The following is a 24,659-nucleotide window of genomic DNA, read 5'->3' on the forward strand; positions in this document are numbered from 1 at the left end:
GTCCCTCTCATTGTCGTATAAACCAGTCCACACTGAACTGTGTGCACTGGAGACAAGGCAGATAGGCAGGGATAGCTCAGTAGGTAAAGTGGTGGCCCCATGATCGGAAGGTCGGCGGTTCGAATCCACTTAACGGCTACCCTGAGGTACCCCTGAGCAAGGTACCGTCCCTACACACTGCTCCCCGGGCGCCTGCTTAGTGGGCTGCCCACTGCTTCACTGAGTGAATGGGTCAAATGCAGAGAAAAACAAGTAATTTCCCCATGGGGATCAATAAAGTATCCATTAAAATGAGCAGGCACTGAGATGTGTTAGCGTCAGTGTAAACTGACATCAGCAGTTTGTCTTCTTACGCAGCGGCTCAGTAATAAAAGAATGAAACCAGCAGACTCGGGGACATTTCAGCATTTACTTTCAACTTCATGTTCCAAAAGGTACATATTATTTTAACAATTAAAATGTGCTAAAGCACTGCATTCTAAACTTCTAAAAGCTGCTTCAGACAAATACAGAACGTTTCAATGAGCATAAAAAAGAAACCTGTATATGTATAATAATAACAAGTGTAAAACATCTACACGTTAAAAATCATTGAACATCACCATTAATGAAAAGAAAATGTAACAGGAAATGTACAAAAGTCTGTTTGGAAGAGGAGGAGGAAGGGCAGATTTCTATACAGGTGGCGTTTGTGTGACGGCGGGCTACTTTAATCAAACATGTCGTCGTCGTCTTCTTCCTCGTTCTCCGACTCGTTGAAGTACTTCACCTCCTTTTTGGCGCGGCCTGGCCGGTCGCGGGTCAGAGCGCTCAGGCCGCTCATGCTGTTGCTGTCGTCCTCGTCGTCTGACGGAGGTTTCTGAGGCTTCTGCACAGAATCAAACCCTCGTGTTAATCGTTCACGTCACCACGAGACTCGGACGCTTTATTAAAGAAGCAAAACCGTAACACGACTACATGATACTTGTTATGAATGAAGAGAGGAAACATAATAAAATTCACTCAAATGACAGTTCTCATTTATTCCACCCTGGCTGCATTATGTGTGTTAACTTCAGACAGATGTGTCCAAAGGTGGACGCACATAAAACAGCCTCCCACAGTATATCAGCGAAGCACTTCAGGCCTCTGTGCTTGGATGACTTTAGCACTGAGGATACTAAAATCCCTTCTAGGGTTTTTCTCTATATAAATACTGGCGGTGGCCAGCAGTCCCTCTCATGCACCTGTGGTATCAACATCTTACATCACCTTCTTCTCAAGTAATCAAATTCACGAGACTGAGAAACCACGACCTCTGACCTTGACATCACTTGTCTGATTTCTTTGGTAGAAACACGTGTGGTGTCAGTTTGAGGCTACGTCCACACGTACCCGGGTATTTTTGAAAACGCAGATTTTTCTATGCGTTTGCACCTTTCGTCCACACGTAAACGGCGTTTTCGGTCACTGAAAACGGAGATTTTTAAAAACTCCGGGCAGGGTGGAGATTTTCTAAAACTCCGTTTTTGCGTTTAAGTGTGGACGAGAAAAACGGAAAAAAATGCAGAAAACGCAGCGTCAAAGCTGTGCGCCTTTTTTGACGTCACACTGTGCGCCACGTTATTGTTTCGGTGAAATGAATTTCTACAATACTGTTAATTCTACTCTCTGCAGTGTTTACATGCTTACATATACACACAGTTACTGTCCCTCCACACATACGACTCGGTTCTGCTTCTAGACTTCTGATTGGCCAACATTTCTGCACGGTTAGGACTCTAGCGCCACCTGCTGCTTTGGCATGTTCATAGCAGCGTTTTCCTTCATTTCTGCCTTTATGTGTGGACGGGATTATTTTTTAAAACGAAAACGGAAAATCTGTTTTCAAAAATACCCGTGTACGTGTGGACGGAGCCTGAAATTCCGATGCTACCTTTTCTTCAAGTTATCAGCAAACATGATCTCTGACCTTGAGGTTGAGATCACCCAGATTCACACTCGCCTGATATTTTACGTAATGAATTTGAACTGCTACAGTCACAAACTTGGTAGTCCATTTTGGCTGATGGTGTAAAAAACAAAAGTGGGGTGACCTGTCCAGGTCAAAGTCAACCATGACCTGGACAGGTCACCAGTTCAGCCTGGCCCCGCCTGCCAGAATCACACAGTAAAATGTCGTCTCTATGCACTTACTCTCCCCGGAGGCTTTGACATTTTCTTCATGGGGCTGTACTCGTCCTCAGAGCCAGAGCCCTTCCTCTTCCTCCCCCGGCCTTTACCTGCAACAAGGTAACAAAAGCTCACAACCTGCACTGTGACTTTTTTACATTTCTTCTTCTTCTTTTTGTGCCTTACCTTTAAGAGCTGGTGCTGGTTTCTTAGAGCCAGTATCAGAGTCAGAGTCCCAAATGGATTTATCGGGTTTTTTTGCTTTTGGTGCTGGTGGTTTCTTAGGTTTAGGAGCTGCATCAGATGGCTTCTTAGCTGCTACAGAAAACAAACACCTGGTTTTCAAATGCTGCACGTGCATGAGTGAGTAACTGTGGCACATTTGAGCCTTTGCTTTGACGCATCAGCAGCATCTTGACACAACATAACAGACTGTCACTGTGTGGTAAGGAGTGCACTGCTCTCTCCTGGACATACTGACCTTTCTTTGCTGGAGATGCTTTGTCAAATGCAGAGCTGCTGGAGTAAGTGAACACTGGGCTGTTGTCATTGTCGCTGTCAGACTTTGCTTCGTCTACAACAAAAACATGAGCATTCAGCTGCTGTTGTGTCTGCAGGTCACTGAGAGATCAGGCCGTTTGTATATCATCCAAATCTGCTCCAGACTTCTTTTAGTCAAACCTCCCAACAGGAGCTCTACTAGACAGAGATCGGGGGACTACAGAGGACATTTGAGTACAGTGAACTCGTCGTCCTGAAATGACTGCAGCTTTGTAACAGCATGCTATCCTGCTGAAAGCATCCACCAGAAGATAATGGGATAAACTGGTCAGAAACATGCTCAGTTGGTCTGTGTTGATCCTCAAATCATAGTAAGAGACCCAAAGAAAACATATTGTGACACCGTAACACCAACACCCTGAACCACTGATGCTAGCAGGATGTTTTGAGTTGTTTACATCAAATTCTGACCCTGCAGTTCAAATTGTGTCGAAGAAATCGAGGCTCATCAGACCTGGCAGTGTTTCGTTCCCCCCTACAAGCTTCTATTGTCCAATTATGGTGAGCTTGTGTTAACTGAAGCCTGTTTCCTGTTCTTCACTGACAACAATAGCACAGGCGTGATCATCTGAAGCTGTAGCCCCCCATCTGTTTCAGTCTGGAGTGTTCTCAAAGACACAGACTCCCAAGTGATACTCACCGCTTTCATTGCTCTTTTCAGACGCAGCTACCTTGGATGAGAAGATGCTGGCTGCGTCTTTCTTTTTAGCTGCAGTCGCTGAACTGCAGAGAGGGAGGAGAAACATATTCAACAGTAAAATACTGCCCAAGTCAGAAGGGAGAGATTGTGTGTGTGTGTTCATATCTTCGTGGGGACCAACAACCCTTTGAAGGCATTTTTGAGACTCAAAATGTGGTTTTAGTGACAGGGTTAGCTTTAGGGTAGGGGGCTAGGGAAAGCATCACGTCAATTAAATCTCCCCACAAGATATGAATCACAGACGTGTGTGTGTGGTGGGTGCAAGAACACGAATGGTGGAAATCCAGGTGCTGAAAGTAGCATTGAACGTAGTGAACTATTCCTAAACCTTACACGGCTTTTTGTTTGGGTGACGTGTATGCTTCATCGTTGTCATCGTCTTCATTGTCATCATTATGGTCATTATAGCGGTCCTTAGCGCCAGGGAAAGCAAAGTCGTCTTTGAACGACCTCGCTGGAGAAGAAGGAGGCTCGTCGTCTGCGTTCTCCTCTTCATCTGCCTCTTCCTCATCCTCCTCCTCCGAGAAATCAAATGTGTATTTTGGTTTGGAAGCTGAAAGATGAGAGCAGGGTCTGTGTGAAACCACATTCTAACTGCCGGGGATTCTGATGCCACTCTGATGTACAATAATTAGCTGAGTTACATCAGACTCCTGTCAGAAGCTGAGTGATATTTTTAGCCCCGGGTGGTTTGAAATCAAGGAGCTGGCTTCGGATTGAAATGAAACGCTAACCAGTCACACTAAGCAACCACCTGATGCAGACGGGGGAATAAAGCAAAGACTGTGTGGATTTAAAAGAGAAACAAAAGGAAATAAATGCATGATGCACAGTGTGAGAATTTTCATTTTGCACATTTGGTGCAGTGAAATGCACATTTAATAAATACTTTCTTTCTGTGTCTGACTCAAACAAATCCCATCAACCACCCAGAGGCTGCTTTAGACTTTCTTGGTGTCTAAACCGTTTCCTTCGCTAATGACAGAAAGACAAATAAATGACATCATTAACAATGCATTTATGCTCTGCACTGAACACGATGATCAGAGGGATGACAGTGAATGTTCACAGTGACTGTAACCGTACCCGATGCTCTCTGGGACTTGGTCTCTCTGGGAATGATGGGCTCGCTGTCCTCTAGGTCGCTCTCTGACTTGGACTCGTCGTCAGACCATGGGTTCCTCTTCTTTACCTTTTTAGCAGGAGCACCTGTACCTTTAGGTGCAGGAGGTTTTCTCACTTTAGGAGCTCCTGTATAAGAGTGAACAAGATTACCAGCCTGTCTGTTGGAGTGTTCACATAATACAGTGAAGCTCCTCGATGTGCTTTTTAAACTGCAGTAAATCATCAACCAGGGATGAAACCTGTAGTGTTAAACAGCATCCATGCATGGCCAGATCACACAGCATGATTTGTCATTTTCACTGCAGCACACTGACTTAACCGCTGTGTAACTGAATGATTTCTGCACTGACCGGGCTCCTTCTTCTCCTTCTTCACTCGTGGCGCTTTCGGTTTGGCTGCCATGTTTTCTCCACCTCCGCCTTCACCACCCAAACCATCCTCATCAAACTCCAGTTTCAGTGCTGGGTCTGAGTCACCCTGAGAGGAGAATGCAACAAACCTTTATTCCCTTTACTTGGACATGAAAGTGTTTTAGTCTCATATTTGTTTTTCTCAGGAAGTATTTTAGGTTTTTATAAGAGAACGACACCTGTGTAACTGTGTTCTAGTAATGCTGTCATGAAATCTACGTCAACTTTGAAGCCAAAACACAAAGGTTACCTTCTTCTTTTTGATCAGTTTTTTGGCTGCGTCAGATTTAATTGCTTGCGTTGGAGGCTCCACCCTTCGGCCAAACGGTGAAGGCATAGTTTCCTCCAGGTTCATCTTCTTCACTTTGGGCTTGCCCACTTTACCCTTCACCAGTTTGATGGCCTTGCCTATGCTCTGCTCCTCTCGTTCCTGGGCTTCCACATTCTGAGAGGCAGAACAAAAAGATGAGTCATGGTTTAAATGTAGCAGATTACCAGATAAAATAACTCTGGACAAAAGTAGCCTGCACAAAAAAAACAAAGGACAGTTGCTGCAAGAGTTCAAACTCTATGGATCTACTGACCTAAACAACACAAGACAAACACATTTCAGGTGAATGCTTTCTCCTCTGTATTGTTCGGCTCTGCACCTGCCCGTACGATGTACGTCTTTAGAAAACAATAAATGGCAACAACAAACTTACATCCAGCTCCTCGATGAACACCGTCAAGTCCTCCTTCCACAGATCCTCTGGAGACTTTTTCTGCAGGTCATTCAGCTCTCCTCTCTGCACACAAACACGCACATTCACTCTGTTAATCAACACGTTATAGTCTACATATTCTTACATGTGAGGATGACAGATGTCAGTCTGTGAAGAGATCTATAGAATACCTTTTGGTCCCTCTGCTTAAGCAGTTCGTCCACCTTCTCTTTGGTCAGGCACCACAGAGGCATGTTGAGGATATAGTTGAAGTTTGGGCCTGATGTGGACCCTGAGTCCACTGAACCGTCACTCTCGTTCCCGTCCTTGTAATCCTCTTCTTGAGACTGGCGGATAAAAGCATGAAAAATAAATAGTGTGTTGAAGAGATTCTCCCTGCAGTGTTTGTGTTCAGTACCAATCATGTGTGAATATTTCTAGAAGCTCTGCGATACCTTTTCCTGAGCCTTGGTCCAGGCAGCAACTGGATCAGATTCAAAGCCTTTCTGCACCAGCATGCGGATGAGTTCACGCTTGGACTTGTTTTCTGGTTGGGTTAAAAACAAACGGTGAGATAGAAAAAAGGAATCCGTACTGTGTGCCACGTGGGTGTTGGAGGATTTTCTGCGTTCCTACCGATTACAATTTTCCCTTCGATTTTCTCGAGTACAAAGCGAGCTTGATTGGATAGTTTGGCGGCTTCAGCGCCCAGGTTGCCCAGTAACCAGTCCTTCCTCAGTTTGTAATAGTGCAGGCGGAGCTCAAAGAACTCCTTCAGGATGTCCTGGACTGAATCGTACCTCTTCAGACAGCCCATGTGGTCAAACAACACCTGAGAATGGTGTAGTTAAAAAAATGAAACAGTTCTAAGACAACAGCTGTGGTTAAAGCAGAGCAAGATAAACCAGGGGAATATCTACCATCGAGTTACAGGTGAGACTAGACTGCAGTTTAAAGACTTTGTGAAGGCCAGCTGCCTCTGCTTGGGCCAGCTTCTCCTCAGACATGCGAACCACAAACTTCACTGTAGCATCTGTATGGTATTCCTTGTAATCGTTGATGAGAGCTGGCGTCTTGTCAGTGCCCTGCAACATGGGCTCCAGCACAGACTCCTTGTACGCCTGCATACAAAACGGTTAAACATACAGACAGACATAAAAATATATTCCAGATCATTTGTGACTCTTTACACTCTCGAGAAAACAACCTGGACTGTACCTGTGTCCAAGTCCGAACAGGAAGCTCTGTGATCTCAATGGTGTTCTTGTCTATGACTGACACCTCTCCACTGACCAGATACTGGTTCTGACCCAGTTCATGGATTATCCCTTTGAAGTTTTTGTAGCTAGGAAGCTGTGGGTAGAAGGAAATCAGGACAGGGAGGTTAAAGCCTTTATCTACACTTCAAGCAACAAACCACAGCAGTTTGTGGAAATCAGAAGCACAGCGCGCTGATGAGGACTGTTTGTTCACATCTCTGACTCTCTGCACCCATCCTATAATTTGATGCCCTCTCATGGCCCACAACGACCAGGACAGAGAGCTGGGGGAACGAACCAGCAACCTCCCTGTTACAGATGAGCTTCCCAACCCCCTGAACCACGGTCGCCCTCTAGACACAGAATGAGCATGTGCGTGTGCCCCGCTGACAACCGTGAACAAGCTGGGGGGTGGACTCTGTGGCACTTCCTGCACGTGCCCTGTGGACACTCCTGTGATCCTGTTTGGGAGGCTGACAGAACCATAGAAACATCAAGCTGCTTTCGACCTACCTTCAACCACTACAATCAGTTAAGATATGGCAAGTTTCACTGTATAGGTAAACAGCTAAGAGGTAGAGCGAACAAGCAGTTTACACTATGACTTATCTACTTGTCAATTTCTTTTACTAAGATTTGTGATATAAAGTAAGTGTGTGGTACAAATCAGCTCCAGCCATCTCCAGATTCCACAAGACATTTTAAACTCTGCACATATGGAAATATGCTTGATATATAGCTGATGTGCTAATCTGAACCAGCAGTTTCATCTTTAAAATATACTTTCATCTGTCTCCGTACTTGGCGTGCTTTTATTTGTTCACAATGTTTACCATTGGCAGTGGGTCCTGATGCTTGAGCATTCTGTTTATATTGTTGACAATCTCTCGGGGGTCATAGTTGGGAATCTTGCAGGCCCAGCCTGTCCCGATGCCCTCGGCACCATTCACTAGCACCATTGGAATGATGGGAATGTACCATTCTGGCTCCACCTTCTGGTTATCATCATACAGAAACTTTAGTAGGTTGGAATCCACTGCTGGAAACAACAGCTTGGCAAGAGGACTGTGGGAAATTGGACAACATTTATGAAAATTATGCAGTGGAAGCCAAAAATGTTTACTCTGTCTAAAGGTGTCAGATGAGAAACCTTTTAGAAAAATACATTTGAATTAAAAGACATGCAGGACTCATTTGTACCTGAGCATGGTGAAGATGTAACGAGGACTGGCTGCATCTTTTCCTCCATTGATGCGAGTACCAAACTGACCCAGCGGCTGCAGGATGTTCACGTTGTTGCTGCCCACAAAGTTCTGTGCCAGGTTCACTATGGTCATCATGAGAGCTTGCTAGAAGCACGAACGAAAGAAAAAGACATGAATTTGGGTAGTCGCAGTGTTAAAGTCTCAGGGTAAATATCTAAAGGTTAAAAAGTTTCAGTTGTTATTAATATGCTTTCAGATATTCCCGTGTATCCTTTGTTTGTTTGTAGGTTTGAAAATATATTTTACTATATTGTATCTGTGTAATCTGTACAATAAATAAAACATCAAGACTAAAAAAAAAACCCATCTTCCATTAAAATTCTATTAAGAATGAGAAGTTTGTTGAAAATGAACACGTTTTCTTCTCAGCCATTTTTTAGGATGGGGTCAATATCCTCTCTGTGGTGTTGAAAAGGAGCAGCGAGTATTTTCCCGGGTATCAGTTTATAGTTAGAAACTCAGAGATGCGTGGACAGAAATGTCACGCTGTGCTGCGTACGATGGTTCATAACGTTCTTAATGATTTGACTGCACCTCTCCATGATGGTAGGCAGACATCTCTGCTACTGAACCAGCCAGCTGAGCGACCTTCACTTCCCTCTTGTCATTCCTCTTCAAGCAGGTAAACAACACTTTTCTCTGACCCGGCTTCAAACCTAAAAGCAACACAAACACCAACATTTACAAAGCTGAAATATCCAGGGCTGATTATACCTCGCATACATTTATAAAATACTGACGTTATGTGTTTGTTGGTATGTTAGGGATGCTTTCACTGTGAAAAAGAAAACTCGGCTAAAAAACCCAAACAGTTAAAAGATGGAGGAAGTGTACAAACCATCAACCAAAGACGGGATCGATCTCTCATTGTCAGAATTGGAGAACAAAATCAGCTCTTTGTTGATGAAGTCATTGTAGGAGAGGTGTCGGGCATGAGTTCCATACAGGTATTGCTGGGTGGTGGGGAAGATGAGGGGAGGGGGAGAAAAGAGCAATAACTCATCTATGTTTTCTCCATTTCACCCAAATCAAATATTGCTGAGTTAGCAGGATTCTGTGAGAGGAGCACGCAAATGAAAGCTTCTTCCATACAAACCTCTGGCAGGCCGTGCATCCTTCTCTGACGTCTGTCCTCCATGAAGTTAGTGAGCCACTCCTTCCTGTCGTCCGTCTTCTTCTTACTGAAGGCCTGAATCAAAGTAGCACATTGAACAGACCCTGAGCACAAATGTATGCTATAATTACTGGCTGCTTTCATAGTCTGTTTGTCCTAGCAGCAGTACGGCGTGCTCACCAGAGTGATGGCAGCGTCGTCCTCAGCACCAGTGTATCTGAATGTGATCCGGTGTTTCTCCATGTCAGCAAAGTATTCCTTTGCTTCTTTGCTTGTACTTGTTCCCAAACCTGCAACAAAAAATTGATCTTTTTATAATGAACAATTTTTCAGACAAAAACGTGTGATTTCAAAAGTCGCTCTAAAATCGTTTCTGAAATGATTCAAACGCCAAACCTTTGTAGTACTTTATATGCCAGGTTTTATAATTTTCCGTGTGTTTCTTCCACTCGTCAAACTCTGGAATGCTGTAGAAGGCCAGCTCTTGTTTGTTCTTAGTAGCCTGGAAATAAATGATGAGGAGGAATCTTTATCACAATGTGTTGCAAGTCGCTCTATTCGCCGCTGTCACGACACGCAAAACAAGACACGTGATTGACTGAATGATCTGAGTCCAACACACAAATATCACCCTGCATATTTTTCAAGTTTCAGGCTGCTTGATCGGTTTAATAAAATGGTAATGGTGTGCCTCCCTTACTTTGACAATGGGTGTGATGAACTCCTCCAAGAAGGTGTGTTTCAGCAGGGAAGGCCAGTTGTGATGGAAGAAGTTGATGAGCAGACCTTTGATATGGGAGCCGTCTTGATCCTGGTGCACAAGGAGAAGAGTTACTGCTATTTTCTGAGCAGCTGTGAGTCCTACCAGAACTGTGAGCGAGTGTCCGTGAGGCCGCTCACCTGATCTGTCATGATCATGATCTTGCCGTAGCGCAGGGACCTCAGCGACTCTGGGTCGTCGTAACTCTTCTTGTATTGGAGCCCGACGATCTTAATGATGTTGTTAATCTCGGCGTTTTCCATGATCTGTTGACAACATGGATGAAACGATGAGCAAATGGACGAAAACACAGAACAGAGTCAATGTCCTGTTATCACGTGAACTGGCATTTGTCTGTTTCACCTGCTTTTGTTTCCTACATGTGAAATGTCATTATTGCTCAGGCTCGTACCTGCTTGTGTGTTGCCTCTCGCACATTCAGGATCTTGCCTCTCAGCGGGAATACTCCATAACGATCCCGACCAATGACTCCCAGTCCAGAGACGGCCAGAGACTTTGCCGAGTCCCCCTCAGTGAGGATAAGTGTGCATTCAGAGGAGTGTTTGCCACCTAAGATGGAGATATGAAGAGGATTACTAAGTTAGCTGCAGTGAGCAGCTTCGTGTTGAGTTTTTCCTGCAGCTATAACAAATGAGTGGCTCCACAGCATAATGTGCAAAAGCACCCGGTCCCAGACTAAGAGGAAACTCAGAAAAACACAAACGTAATTCAGAAGGCTAACATTTTATATTTACTCCACATCTGACACACTTTTCATTTTGATGATTATGATGCTGTAAACAGGTGTTGATTTCTTTTTCCAGGACTTGGCACCTTTCCACAGCTACCATCACATGGTTTTCAATTCAATTTGTTTTTTTAAATTTAGTTGTTACTGCGTGAACGCAAACTGGGTCTGAATAACACATCAGCAGAGCCACAAGCGATGAACCTCCACGCCGCACAGTCGGACATGGCAAATTCTTTTTAACTGAGAATTCGTCTAATAATAGACTAATATTTTTAAAATATATTTTCATGCATTATTGTTTTTCTCTCTGCTTGTAGTCCACCTGAAGTGCATATTTTTAGCAGGTTTACTGCATAGTGTAGAGTCTCAGGAAAACTGTGAAAATGACATCGCTATGACCCAATCAGACCCAACAGTGCACCATGCAACTCTCTTCTGTAAGATTTCATTAAGAGGTAGTTGCTTGTGGACATTCCTCATTTTAGACTTGAATAAAGAATGAAACTAGTTACATACCGGCATCATTGGCATCATCTAGCTTCGGGATGCCTTTGATCTTGCTGTGCTTCACAGATGAACACTTTTTATTCAGCTGTGTCTGAGCTTTGAACTTTACCCAGTTGAGTATACTCTCCACAATCCCACAGTTGGTTGCCTGTAGGTGACAAACGTTTTTTCTTTGAAGTCCAGCTACTTTACATGAGAAAAGATTAAGTACAAACAATGGTGACGGCTTGAAAAGAAGTGAGAAATGTCCTTACAGCCCTGATAAACTTGTCTGACAGAAGGCACTTGGACCCAAAGCTCTTGGTCTGGAGTGTCATGTTCTCCTTTGTCTGGGAGTCAAACGATGGATTCTCAATCAGTGCGTTCACAAACACCCAGATGTGGTTTTTCACCTGAAGTACAAATGACAGAAAGATTAAATGTTTTTCAGCATGAAGCTGTGAATTGAAACCAATGTATAAATAAGAACCCCAGTGACGTCACCTGGAAGGGTTTAACTGACACTCCTGCCTTGTTCTTCTTTTTCACCACCTCAATAAGTTTGGCTACAATCTGGTCCACCACATAGTCAATGTGCCTGCCACCCTAAAACGTACATGTCTCAGCGTTAAAAGAACTTTCTTTACTTCTGACAGCCATTTACACTTCTGCAGCTTACTACTCATATGCAGATACCTTTGTGGTGGCAATGCTGTTAACAAAGCTGATTTGTTGGAATCCTTTCTCGCTCATGGTGAGGCAAACCTCCCAGCGATCGTTCACCGTTTCATGCACCACCTTCAGGGCCACGCCTGTCTCATCTAGTTTGTCCTTCACATACAGGTCCACATAGCTGCGGAACCCGTTAACCTTCAGTGAAAGAGAGAAGGGTTATTGAACATATAATGTGATATTCAACATGGCAATTAAGTTCTCTTTATTTTGCTTCAAGCAAACTTTGGTAGAAGTAGCCACGACACAAGAACCACGTACTGAGGAGGCTATAAAGTCCTTATACTCCAAAAATTACACTTCTCATTTAAACAATCCAAACTGGCGTGATGTGAAGATCAGAGTCTGATACATCCATGTTCTTTAAAATTAAACATTCACACCCATTATCATCCCGTTAACTCAAAACACATACTAATTTCACCTTCAGTGCTCAGCATTGATGTTTACACTCAATGGTACAGTTTTTGCTATATTTATGCAAACATATACAGTGACAAATCTTTACACACGAACACAACAAATGACTACTTTATGGTTAGCTAGTGTGGCACGATAAGGGAAGACATAGAATGAGACTTACAGGTAATTTTTTGCCGTTCAGAGACACTTTAACTCCCCTGCAGGAGCCAGCTACATCATATGCTCTGCGGGTAAGAAGTGCTACGATATCTTTGTCCAGTTTCTCCATCTTAAACTTGGACAGGTCCGGCTGGAATGTCACAGAGGTGAAGTCATCTCCATCAAAAAACTTAATCTTGGGCTCGGAGGTTTTGGTCATGTTGTTCTGCCACGTCTGAGGAGGATGAAGCAAATGATAACATACACATACCTGGTATTTAGACATGGTCATGTGCAGGAGTCTTAAACTTGGACCCCCTTTGCTGTATTGAGTGAACCTGAAAATCTTAATGTGAAAACATTTGGTGTCTTAATAACTGTGCTTGTAAAACCCAGACAAGTGGACTTCTTTATGTTTGTAAAGATGTTTCACCTCTCACCCGAATCACTTCATATGATGATCATATGAAAACAGCTCTGATTTCAGTGGGCAAGATTTTCAGATATTAGTCTATAAACAAGGAAGACTGTGACTGTGACCTTGCGGCAAATATATATATATATATATATATATATATATATTAGTGCTACTGAAATGAAAATTCTCACTAGACGTCTGTAACGACCCATCCAATCCACACATGTGACCACAGATGTCCTTAAATTAAGTTGTATGTAATAATGAGAAATGAAACACAGAAAACGGTGTTGAACACATGAAGAAAGGGAGGTGTAAAAAGGCATGGACAGTCATGGCACCAGCAGAAATCTGTCACTAATTAGACAGCAGTCCTGCAAATTACTATCAGCTGGTTCAGTCCCAACTGATGGCCAATAAAAACACGTCTCATTGCCAACATGTAACACAAGAAACATCTCATGATGGGTAAAATTAAGACCTTCACAACCTTATTGTTGCAAAACCTGTTCATGGCTACTGAAAGTTCCAGGGAGCACTGTTGGGGCCATAATCTGGAAGTGGAAAGATCCTCATTTCACCATAAACTGTCCACAGCCAGGTGCTCCCCACAAGGTTTCAGACAGAGGAATATAAAGAATTATCAGAAGCGTTGTCCAAGAGCTGAGGAGCACCTGTGGAGAGCTACAGGAAGACTTGGGAGTCAGCAGATACAATCGTTTCCAGTGACGAGGCCAACTGAAACTTTCTGAAGCTTGTGTTAAAGACGGGGTTCACTATTCAAAGCTTTTTAATACGGCCCTCTTTGGTGGCATCTGGTGGCCAAAAACATGAAGAACAAGTTGAACTAAAGTTGAACTTTCATTGTGAAATAGTGAATAGTGTTATGTCAGATTGATTAATGCTTTTGATAAATAAACGTCCTTGTTTTAAACACCTCACAGTTCTTTGTCCCTTTGCTTCTGATGTTTGTAAACATTATGTGCTTTTATCTTTACACCTTTAGTGTATTTCTAATCTATCTTAGCTCAATTTTATTTCCACAAATGCAAATACACTAGCCTCATTTTAAACACTACTATAATGATACTCTAGCTTACGTAAAATTGATTATTGGACCACTTAATAAAAAGGCTATAAAAACAATTACTATTTGTACTAATTCTAAATTATTTGAATGTAACTTTTTATATTTCACCCCTGGCATATGTTAATTATGTTCCAGTTTTGGCACGTGAACAGGAAAGAGAACTGACTCAGTGCTTCTGAACCACTGTGAATAGTACCTTCAGAAATATACAGGTTTATAAAATTGGGGCCGTGTTCAGCACTTGCAGCTTTGATGGAAAAATACTGACGGCCGCCAATATTACCTCTCAGCCTCCTAACAGATACAAATGTGGTGTCAAAGTCTATATGTTGCTAAATTATCAAATTCTTTTGATCGTCAGAAAAGTTGACGTGTTAAAAAAATAAATAAATCAGAAATCTGCAAAACCAACTTGTGAAGTTTCTCATCCAAAAGAATGAGAAATGATAATATAATGAAACATGCAACAGGGTTACTATGAAACCCCAGAAACCGGATATACATTAGTAATATATATGTGTAGTAATAAAGCATGAAAAGTACTGCTGTGAGGAAGTAACAGTAAGCAAGTTTGTAGTTATCTCACCTGTTTGAAACTGTGTCTGTACTCTTTACATGCTGTTTCCACTGTGAACTTGGTGCTAAAGATATTGCAGAGTTTAGCACCATAGCCATTCCTTCCACCTGAAACCAATCAAACAGTCAGCAACGCTGCTTTCAGTAACTTTTCTGCATTCACAATAACAACTGAGTGATGTCAGACTGTCTGCATTCACCTGTGACCTTCTTTTCCTCGTCGTCATAGTTGCTGGAGGTGAGCAGGTGGCCAAAAATGAGAGCTGGGACGTACATCTTCTCGTCTTTATGCTCCACCACAGGTATTCCTTTACCATTGTTCCAAATGGAAATGGTGTTGGATTCACTAAAACCAGTATAAAAAGTTTAAATACAGGATAAATGTTGACCTCATCATCAGGGAAATGTATTACACTTTTCACTGTACGTCATAACCCTGTGGTATTTCTTTCTTGTAATGGCTGCAAAAATATTGTTTCAACATTGACACTAAAGGAGTGTGAATCCTTTTATCTTTTATAAGTGAAATGTATTATTCCACACTTATATGTAACCTTTCCAGAGTGTTTTATACAAAAAAAAAAACATTTTCAGCTTCCCCAGTTTGACAAAGTGACCCATAACCAGTTCCTCTGCCTCAGATATAAATTTCAGGAGGACACAGGAGGCAGCTTGTTTAAACTGGCTCAAAGAAAAATACATGCTTCCTAAGATCAGCTGCATTATTTTTAATGTAATGAGGTAAATATAAAATGATGTACTCACGGGTCAATGGTGATCTTGATGGCAGTCATGTTCTTGTCCCTTTGTTTGTTGTCAGCTGCATTGACTGTCAACAAGCAAAACATCAAAACACAAAGTTGAAAGAACAAAAGTATCCCAGCAGCCGTCCATTACCACGGCTTATGAGCTGTAGTTTACTTTATTTCGGCAAGATTTACGCTTGTGTTCAGAATTTATCTCAAAAACCTATTTTGGGATGATTTTTAGTAATCGGACATGGTCAAAACCTTTGACAGAGGCATTATAAATATCAATTTCCACAGATTTATTCCTGGGAGTCCACTACAGCAGTTTTGCATAAATCACAGTTCACTTTACTTTGACTTAGTTCCCCCCACACCGGATGGCGCATTGGGCAGCAAGGGATTGCCAACGAGCTCGGTTTGCAGCCACATCTTCAGCCTCGTCCCATGAAAGATCGACCGCTTTCAGGTCCTTGATGAATGGCCGCCCCCACGTCTGTTTTAGTCGTCCACGGCTCCGTGACCCCCGGGCGGGTCTCCATGACATGGCTATCTTTGGTAGTCTTTCCCGATGTTGGCGAAGAACGTGACCGGCGAAACGAAATCATCGCTCCAATACCACGTCCTCTAGCAGTCGTGAGGCAGTGCACTGAAGGACCTCCTTGTTGGTAACACGATCTTGATATGAAATCTTGAGAATCCGTCGAAGGCCGCGCTGTTGGAAAACATTTATTGTCGGGTGATTGTTGCCGTCGACTTCCATGTTTCACTCGCATAGATAGCCACTGTTACGACTATCGTATTGAACAAACAGACTTTGGATGATATTGAGTTGGTGGTCGATCTCCAAACCGGATTCAAGTTACGCATGGCCGATGCTGCTTTTCCGAGCCGACAGGCAATGTCCTTGTCCGAGCCACCGTCCGGTGTTATCACACTGCCCAGATACATGAACTGATCGACTTCATCAAGCGGGCGGTGGCCAACAAGTACCGGAGTATTCGCTCTGGCATAACCGAACTGCATGACTTTGTTTTTGGCAGCGCTGATCTGCAGTCCGATCATTTTCCAGTATGGCGGTCAAATTGCGAATGAAGCGTTGAGTAGATCCGAGCAGCGCAATGTCGTCCGCGAAATCAAGATCTGCAGTTCGTCATCCGTCATTTCCTTGGACTCCGTGCTCACCGACTCACAGTTCACATCAATAATTATTTATCTTACGTAGGGGCATGGTTTAATCTTCACTTTATCTTTAAGACCACCCTCTCTTACAGTAACAGTCTTCAGACTGTCTGCTAACCACAGACACAAAGTTTGTGGTTAGCAGACACATTTCAGATAGAGCTGAAAGGAAGAGAAAAATGTCACTTGGACAATGTTGTACATTTTTTAATGGAGAGCACCAACTACCTGATGCTTTCACATCCAGTATAGTTAGACACAGCACAGACTACAAACCCAGAACAGTGTTTCTGTGTGGAGCACATTTTCACATTGTTTTTAGTTGTTTGTAGTGGAAGCCTCTGTCCACTGTCACACCCAGTTTGGGATGAACAAAACCCTCCATTATGAAAATTATTTGATTTGATTTGATATACCTTTATTAGTCCCACAAGGGGAAATTTCATAAGGCTGCCGACCTATTGCACGCAATGGCGGCGCCATCTTACCCTCCGACCATACATACATTACACAAAGCATCACATGGGGAAGACAGGTCAGAGAGGTATAACAATGGAAAAATGCACCACACGAGGAAAGATAAGGAGAAAAAATAACTCCTCCCAGACTGAGCTCCAACAGGGAGATCAGTTTGAGAACAGAAAAAAACACCTCTGCACAAAGCACATGAAAAAACTCTTAATACACCAAAGAAACACACGAGTTGTTTCTTTGGTGTATGGTGAGTTCAGGTTTAGCCTCTCTCATTTAGCAGTTTTTAATTCAAGAGATATATCACAAGTTTAATCAGTTTAATCTCTTTTGCAGTACAATATTTCATACAAGAGTTACAGACCTTACAAAATCTGAAAAACATGCTGTGTAAGCACACCCCTGGAGTGGTTATCTTGGAATTTTGGAAGCCTTTGCACTGTTCTACATAGTCTGTGAGCCTAAATGTATCCCCTCCCTGAACTGATGTGATTGTCGCACATTTTATTATTAAGTCTTTATCACTGTCCGTTGACCTGTGAATACGGATGGGTAGTGATATCGGTTCTGACATAAACGGTAGTAACCAGACCGAAAAGCAGTGCACATTTCGGTGCTTTTTTTTCCTGAGATGTCACACACTTTGGATTCTAGCCAATCATTTTACCTTTCCAAGGATAGTAGGCGGGCCCAGGTACGTACGTTCTTTTAGAGCAGCGCTAAAATTTCATTAAAATCAATTGTTTGACCAAGATCTTCTGGACCTGGTTGTTTGTACTCTCCTTCCTCAATTATGTGAACCTTAACAATGCCCAAGGCGAAGCGGTCAAAAGTCTGGCTGTACTTCACAGCAAAAGATGCAAACTCAGCAGCAACAAGTGCTTTAAGCTGATACTGTGATACTGTCAAAGGAAGTAACACCTCGAATCTGATGAAACACCTGGTGACGCATAGCGCTTTTTTTAAAAGCCGGGAAATGCACCGTATTTGATAGCTTGCTGCGAGACCTCACACCGAGCGCATCTACTGCGGGTGTGGTGCCTGTTATTGGACCCGGAGTTAGCAACATCCCCCAAAAACCCAAAGAGGAGAGTCCTGGCCCCTAGCCCTGCCAGTGTAGCAGAAATGATGAGGATGATGATGCAGCAGCAGCCGTTCTTCTCTGCGTGAGGAGCTTAATGTTGTTCGTGTGTAATTTACGTTGAGTAGGCTAACCATGTTATTACATTAATGCATGTAAGGTGAACTAGCAAACATCATCATCAAAAAGTTAAGGCCGCAGCTATGACTGCGTGCTACCTCAAACACATTTGACTTTGAATAGGTCATAAATAGGCTCACATAGAAATACTGTACACATCAAGTCCAGTGCTAACGGTGCTAACAGAACAGTGCTAACAACAGCCTGACTCAGTGAATAATACCAACATTATAATGATAATGCCTCATATAGTGTGTAAAAGACAAATGTTGAAATGTTTCATACACATATTCGGGATTTACTCATGTTTTCTTAAACTGAACAACAGATCTTCTATGTGCCCAGATGACGACGGCCCAGCTGCACACACATCTTTAAACTAAATAATCCAAATTTCTAATCACACATTAACAAGTTTTCTTAAACAATTTGAATCTTTAATCGAGGGGCAGAAACATTTTTCCACACACTTATTAGAGAACAGTTTGGAATCACTCACCAAGAATTTCATCAAAGATTTTGTACAGTCCAGGAACATAGGTGATTTCTCTCTGGTTCATCCCGATCTCTTCATCAAAAACCCACATTTGCTGGAAGAGTTGCAAAAAACAAAACACATTAAAAATAATGACAATAATCAAATTCTAATAGTAAGTTTAAGGAATGTTGAGGTTATATTCATCAGAACAGTCTCAGGAAGTAACAGAAGGAATAGGATTCTGAATTTAAATTTGGCCATTAAAACAGGTTTTCAATTATAGATTCAGTTACTGATTATTCCTTTAATTAAAATGTGAATGGTTTAAACTATAGCTATACTGGTGGACAGACGTTTGTATGTATTATTTCACTGGGCACCAGGACTGTCTTGGAAGATCCTGAGAGGGGACTTGTGTTAACTTGTCAATTAACTCTTCTGAACTGGGCAAACATTTTGGTACATAATCTGCAAAAGACAGATAATTTGTCACACATTTCCTAAATGACACAGCCAAAGGACAATGGGCTCTGTACTACACACAACAGCAAAGATGGGAGACAGTTCAAAACCAAAGGACTTTTACTGTGAGCAGAGATCCTTACGACACACTTACAGGCAACCATTAATGTGCTACTCTAGCCAAACAGATTTTCACCTGAAGACAGAATCATTTTAGCAGATAATTTTCAGAAAAAAATTAAAATAAAGATCGTTATTCTATAAACTCCTGACACAAAAATAAGCTTGAAGCCCTCTTTGTAAAATGCCAGTGAAGTTGTACTGCAAGTACTTCTGTAGCCACCAGCAGAAGGCAGTCTCCTGGGACCCACCTGGGTGATTGGCTCAACAGAACCAATGTACGTGTCTGGACGGAGGAGGATGTGCTCTAGCTGGGTCTTCTTCTGGTACACTCGCTCCACAGATAACTTGGATCCTTTCTTGGCCCCTTCCATTTTTCCAGCATCCCCTCTGCCGTTCGCAGCCTCCTGTTAGACAGAATGGTTTTGGTTGTGAGTTCATTTATTGCTGTATGAGACACACAGGATATACACAGAACTGAATTTCATTGTTACTGGAGGGCAGGGGTCTAATCCACCATCTTTATTCCAAACGACATGTTTTATTTTTAGTTTGAATTAGGGCTGAACGATTATGGAAAATAATCTAATTGCGATTTTTTGCCCCAATATTGCGATTGCGATGCGATATGCGATTATTTTTTAAGGTCTTTGTCTTCTGTATTATTAAACAAAGACAAGCAATACATCATATAGTATGGCCAATACTATATTACATTAATTTTAAACTGTTCTTTCCTGGAAGACAGACCTCTGTTATGATGACATGAGGTGATGACTGACATTTTTAACTTCTTCAATCACAACAGTATATTTGAACATACACAATAGTTTATTTTTAGCTTACAAACATCTGAGCATAAAGTGCTGACAAGGAACCCTGGTGTAAACATTAAAATGAAAGTCAGTACAATGTGCAGATTGCAGAAATATACATAAACAAAATCAGTGGCTTTACCACACTCAGTTTTTCGACATCTGTGAACTACTAGACAGTCATTCAATTAAAAAATAATATTAAATAAATAAAACTAATAAATAAAAAATACACACATCTTACTGATCTCTGCAGTCAGTAACATTACACATAAAGTGCAAACATAATAGCAATTGTATAAACACACACACAAACACGCCTTTAAAGTTTAAAGGCGTGAAATTGGACGGTCTAGTTCTGATTAGCGTCACCGCTGTCTCGGTGGAGTTTAATAAACTCGGCCGTCTGCTTCTTGCTATCTAAAATATAACCAGACACTGGTGTAAATTCTCGACTGTCTCATACTTCTGTTTAATAAGTTTTCTGTTTGACGTTTAGTCAGCTGTGTGAAAACCAAGGAGGAACCCACCCGGGGGATTAATAAAGTTTTATTTTATCTAATCTAATAACTTTAATCTCAGCCAAACCGATTTACTCACGAACAAACAAAACACTGAAAAAAGCCCAACAATAACATTTTTAGGTTGTCTAAGTGACTTATATATTACGTTTAACCCGAGCAGCGAAACTCCGCGGTGATCTGAAAATGATGTGCCGGGAGTTGTGCCGCTCTCGGCCGCATCAGTAACCCTCGAGCTCCCGGCTAGCTGTCGAGCTGGTGGGTAGCAGACGCCTCTGAAAACGTCGAAGCACTTTTGCAAATATGGGATATCTTGATAAACCGAGCAGATATTTGATGTTTACACAGCTACTTTCTCGCCTGAAAATATGTTAAAAGTTTATTTTGTGACCCAGAAAGATTAGTATGAGTAATTTTAAAACTTAGTAGCGGCCGCCATTGCTGGAAACTGGAGTTTGGCTGGGCCGCGCTATGAATTCTGGGATATGGTAGTAATTTGGACAGCCTTCGGCGCGTCGCTGTGACGTAATCGGTCTACAAATGCGGCCTCAGGAGGATGCAGCCCATGAATTGTATAATATAATCGCAGTATAATCGCAGCCTTTGCGGTTAGAAAATTGCACTTGATCATGTCGCGATATTATCGCAAATGCGATATATCGTTCAGCCCTAGTTTGAAAGTTGTGAAAAATACCAGCTTTAAGTTTTACTGAACATACATTACTGTCGAAACGTCTTGAGTCACATTTCATCTCTTTATGTTTTACTAGGCAGATGGAAAATAGGTGCAGCAAAAGTACTGAAACATCTGGAAACATAGATGGGATAGCACAGCGTAATCAGGCAATTCTACTTTTTTTTTATTCTAACAAGTTAGAAATATTTGGCATGATCTCCTTTATCCTTCAACACAGCCTTAAGTCTCTTAAGTTTTCTTTTAATTTCTTGAAGCATTCCTCAGGAATTCTCCAGGGTTCTTGAAGGACATTACAAACCTCTTCTTTGGGATCAATACGCTCTTCGTAGGTAAATACCAGCACAAGCAGGCACAACGAAAGCATCAGCACGTAAAAAGAGAGCGACTTCAACAGCCTCCAGCAAAGCATGACACTTTTCAAAATATGCAAGAAAATCATTCTCTGTGATCGAGGAACCAACAGACATGTTCCACCCCTGGAGCCAAAAACACATCTTTGACTACAACCAGGCTATAAAAGAGGAGATATTAGCAGCTGGTGATGTGTGACTCCAATGTAAACAAATGACTCTGCCTAGTATTGGTGTGTAATCGCTAGTTGCACTGCGTATGACAAGATAAGTAAATAGTGGATGGAAATTACTGATGCAGTTATATAGTGGAAAAAGCAGCTTTAAGCTGCTGGTTAAAAAGCTCCAACCTTGACATTAGCTTCAGGGTGGCTGTAGCTCACGAAGCAGAGCAGGTCATCTGCTTATTGAAAGGTTGGTGGTTTGATTCCTGGCTGCTCCAGTATGCACGCCAAATATCCTTGGGCAAGTTACTAACCCAAGTTGCTCTCTGATGCATCCATGGGAGAATGTAAGTTAGATAGAAAGTAATTATAGTAGAACTAGTGCTCTTGTGAATGAGGCAAGTTGTGTAAAGTGCTTTTTATTATGTGACGATTTATGCAGATTCCTGATGATTTCTGAAGTTATTTCAGTTACTGTTAAACCAAAGTGTTAAATTGTTATTTTGTACTCTCACTTAAACATTTCTGGGGAAAACGATACTCAAACTACCTAATGTGTGCTTATATTTGAATTATGCTTCATCAGTTCTAGTGCTCTATAATTTCGCTCATCGCCGCACACTTGTGTTTCTTTTTGCAAACTCCAAACATCAATAAAACAACTTCAGTATATTTTTCCATAGCATCAGCAATATTATTTCTAATTTTCTTGAAATAATATGATATAATCTTAACCTCTACTTAACAACCACCATTGCACTGAGAGCATTTCTGACGAGGCTTCCAGAAACCTTTATTTTCTCCACCAATTTGCTAAACTTTTTAAGCTGACCCTGCACAATGTACCGAGACATGCAAAATGTTTTGTTAAAATCTCGATGCTAAACACCTTGTTGGTGCAAGCACACTAAGAACAGATGCTTTAGTGACAGACTGTTAGTAACAGATAAAATGAAAATAACAATTAGCCAAGTTTTAATTGTAAGTTGTCTGTTACAACTTTTTCATAGTAGTGGTGAATTAATGACAATAAACAACAAAAGGACAAAAGTTTAATTTCTGTCTGTAGTTCATAATCATATGTTTTGGTCATGAAGTGATAAATATAACTATGCTCATAGTATTATATACGCTTTAATATATATTAATTGATGATATTCTAATAAATATATTCTCATACACTAACAAGCAGGAAATCCCAACAACAAGGGGGTGGGGGTTGGTCTCAGAAAAAAATATTCACCTTGTTTTAACAAATTAATAAATTACACAGGCTTAAACAACAGATAATAACCACCGATCACTTTCATAAATGCTAAGATTCAAGTTCAGCCTATTAGTAAAATATACTCATACAGTAAGTCTAATGGTACGGAATGTAAACAGTGTGTCACACAGACCTGGATTTGAAAAGCATTAATTACAGTCACCTCGTCAATGCAGTGCTTGAAGTAACTAATTATTCGTATCAACAGCAGGTAACTGCTATGTTACAAGATTTTTGAAGCGCATGTAAACATCTGCATTTTTAAATACTTTAGTTCAAATCTGTTACTACAGTATTACTTACAGTAGTACTCATACAGCAAAAGTCGGATATTAAAACAATGTTAATGCTGCAGAGAAGTTTAAATGTAGCTGCACACCAGACGGTCGGTGTGAACAGGTCAGACTGAGGGAGGGCAGAGAGCGGTCTGAATCACCGTACAACTGTAGTGTGAAGTGCTGTGCTGGCTCGCACTTGTGATCATTTTCAATACATCTCCTACTGCATTTTTCATCACGTATTAGCCGTACATGTAGTGGTACAAACAGTCATGTAAACCAGTCTCGATGAGACGCTTCTTCCAACTTTCGCTTGAAGACATAAACAAGGAACCATCAGGGCACAAAAAGAAAAGGATGAATGTCGCGTTTGACCTCCCAGCCCTTCACGTCTACAAGACTCAACCCAGTTCACTGCTTTGTACCCGAGTTAGAATTTAAAAACAGACTGTAGATGCCTCATCCTTAACAACTGTATGAATAGCCAGCAGAACAAATACACCGGCTGGCGATGAAATTTAAATGCCATCGAGAGGCAATAGTCGAGGTTCGCGCTGCCCTTGGGTTGAAACAACATTGTAAAGTATTGCGATAGCGCTATTACTTAAAAAAAATATATTATTTTTTTAAGCCAAGTTCGTTACTCGTGTGCCAAACAAACTTACCATCCAAGCCAGATCCCCGCTTCCTGTAGCGCCGTTGGACATCTTCCTTTGTGATTGTTATTTTTTTTTCTAGCTCGCAAAAGGTCTTAGTTCCCGTCCAAGTCAAAGTCCGTCTACATAACAAAATGTCTTACTTGCTAAAACACACCCAGACCAGTCTATATCCCATGTCTTTTTTGGGTCGTTTAAAAGATAACTCTTAAAAATGCAACGAAACAGGCAGACGATTATTGCGTATCGCAGCTATTGTTAAAATCGACAAGCGCTGGCACAGTAGGCCTAAACTTCCAACAAAGATGCTAACCGGCTACAGGCTTTCAAATAAATACTGTACAAAAGTCACGCATTAAATAGGTTTACAATTTCACGTGAAAATGAAACATAATAAAAGCGCAGTTTATCTGAAACGCTCTGAAAATTGATTTAGTTAAACACTTTGCATTTACACATAAAGCCTGTATTAGCTAACCGCAGCTACCGCTGTCCGGCTCCGCCATCTGCAAGATATACGCCGAACCGTCTCGTAGATATGCCGACCAATCAGGTGTAAGCTTTTCAAACGCACCGGCGTTTCAACCA

The 24,659-nt window shown here is 41.7% G+C and overlaps 1 protein-coding gene across 2 annotated transcripts; it reads right to left on the minus strand.

Annotated features, from left to right (window-relative positions):
- Nucleotides 1-395: 395 nt before the first annotated feature.
- On the minus strand, nucleotides 396-24,612 carry top2b (DNA topoisomerase II beta). Of its 2 annotated transcripts, none has more exons than XM_086281467.1 (36): nucleotides 24,081-24,612; nucleotides 19,575-19,730; nucleotides 18,763-18,853; nucleotides 15,429-15,492; nucleotides 14,864-15,009; nucleotides 14,674-14,771; nucleotides 12,602-12,814; nucleotides 11,983-12,156; nucleotides 11,791-11,892; nucleotides 11,562-11,699; nucleotides 11,317-11,455; nucleotides 10,462-10,619; nucleotides 10,190-10,315; nucleotides 9,990-10,100; nucleotides 9,686-9,791; nucleotides 9,470-9,579; nucleotides 9,272-9,364; nucleotides 9,014-9,128; nucleotides 8,710-8,831; nucleotides 8,111-8,259; nucleotides 7,744-7,975; nucleotides 6,870-7,004; nucleotides 6,572-6,772; nucleotides 6,288-6,483; nucleotides 6,107-6,198; nucleotides 5,843-5,998; nucleotides 5,652-5,735; nucleotides 5,198-5,392; nucleotides 4,888-5,014; nucleotides 4,499-4,663; nucleotides 3,746-3,965; nucleotides 3,353-3,435; nucleotides 2,633-2,725; nucleotides 2,338-2,466; nucleotides 2,176-2,261; nucleotides 396-868 (listed from the first exon to the last, which is right to left on the minus strand). In XM_086281467.1, the coding sequence occupies exons 1-36, from the start codon at nucleotides 24,120-24,122 to the stop codon at nucleotides 710-712; spliced, it is 4,806 nt and encodes a 1,601-aa protein (XP_086137593.1). In that variant the 5' UTR covers nucleotides 24,123-24,612; the 3' UTR covers nucleotides 396-709. The 2 variants fall into 2 exon arrangements, with proteins under 2 accessions (XP_086137593.1, XP_086137592.1); XM_086281466.1 differs by having other exon boundaries at nucleotides 2,338-2,469.
- Between the last annotated feature and the right edge of the window lie 47 nt (nucleotides 24,613-24,659).

Source organism: Aulonocara sp. 'chitande type north' Nkhata Bay, linkage group LG22 (assembly GCF_057382095.1).
Source record: "Aulonocara sp. 'chitande type north' Nkhata Bay isolate Kocher_YH1m ecotype deep benthic linkage group LG22, A_spYH_male_GT1.1, whole genome shotgun sequence".
Lineage (NCBI taxonomy): Eukaryota > Metazoa > Chordata > Actinopteri > Cichliformes > Cichlidae > Aulonocara > Aulonocara sp. 'chitande type north' Nkhata Bay.

Coding starts and splice junctions, on each gene's coding strand:
- top2b (XM_086281466.1), bottom strand. CDS start 24,122: ATGTCCAACGGCGCTACAGGAAGCGGGGATCTGGCTTGGATG. Junction 8,832..9,013: donor GATCCCGTCTTTGGTTGATG/GTTTGTACACTT, acceptor TGTTGCTTTTAG/GTTTGAAGCCGGGTCAGAGA. Junction 7,976..8,110: donor TACATCTTCACCATGCTCAG/GTACAAATGAGT, acceptor AATTTCCCACAG/TCCTCTTGCCAAGCTGTTGT.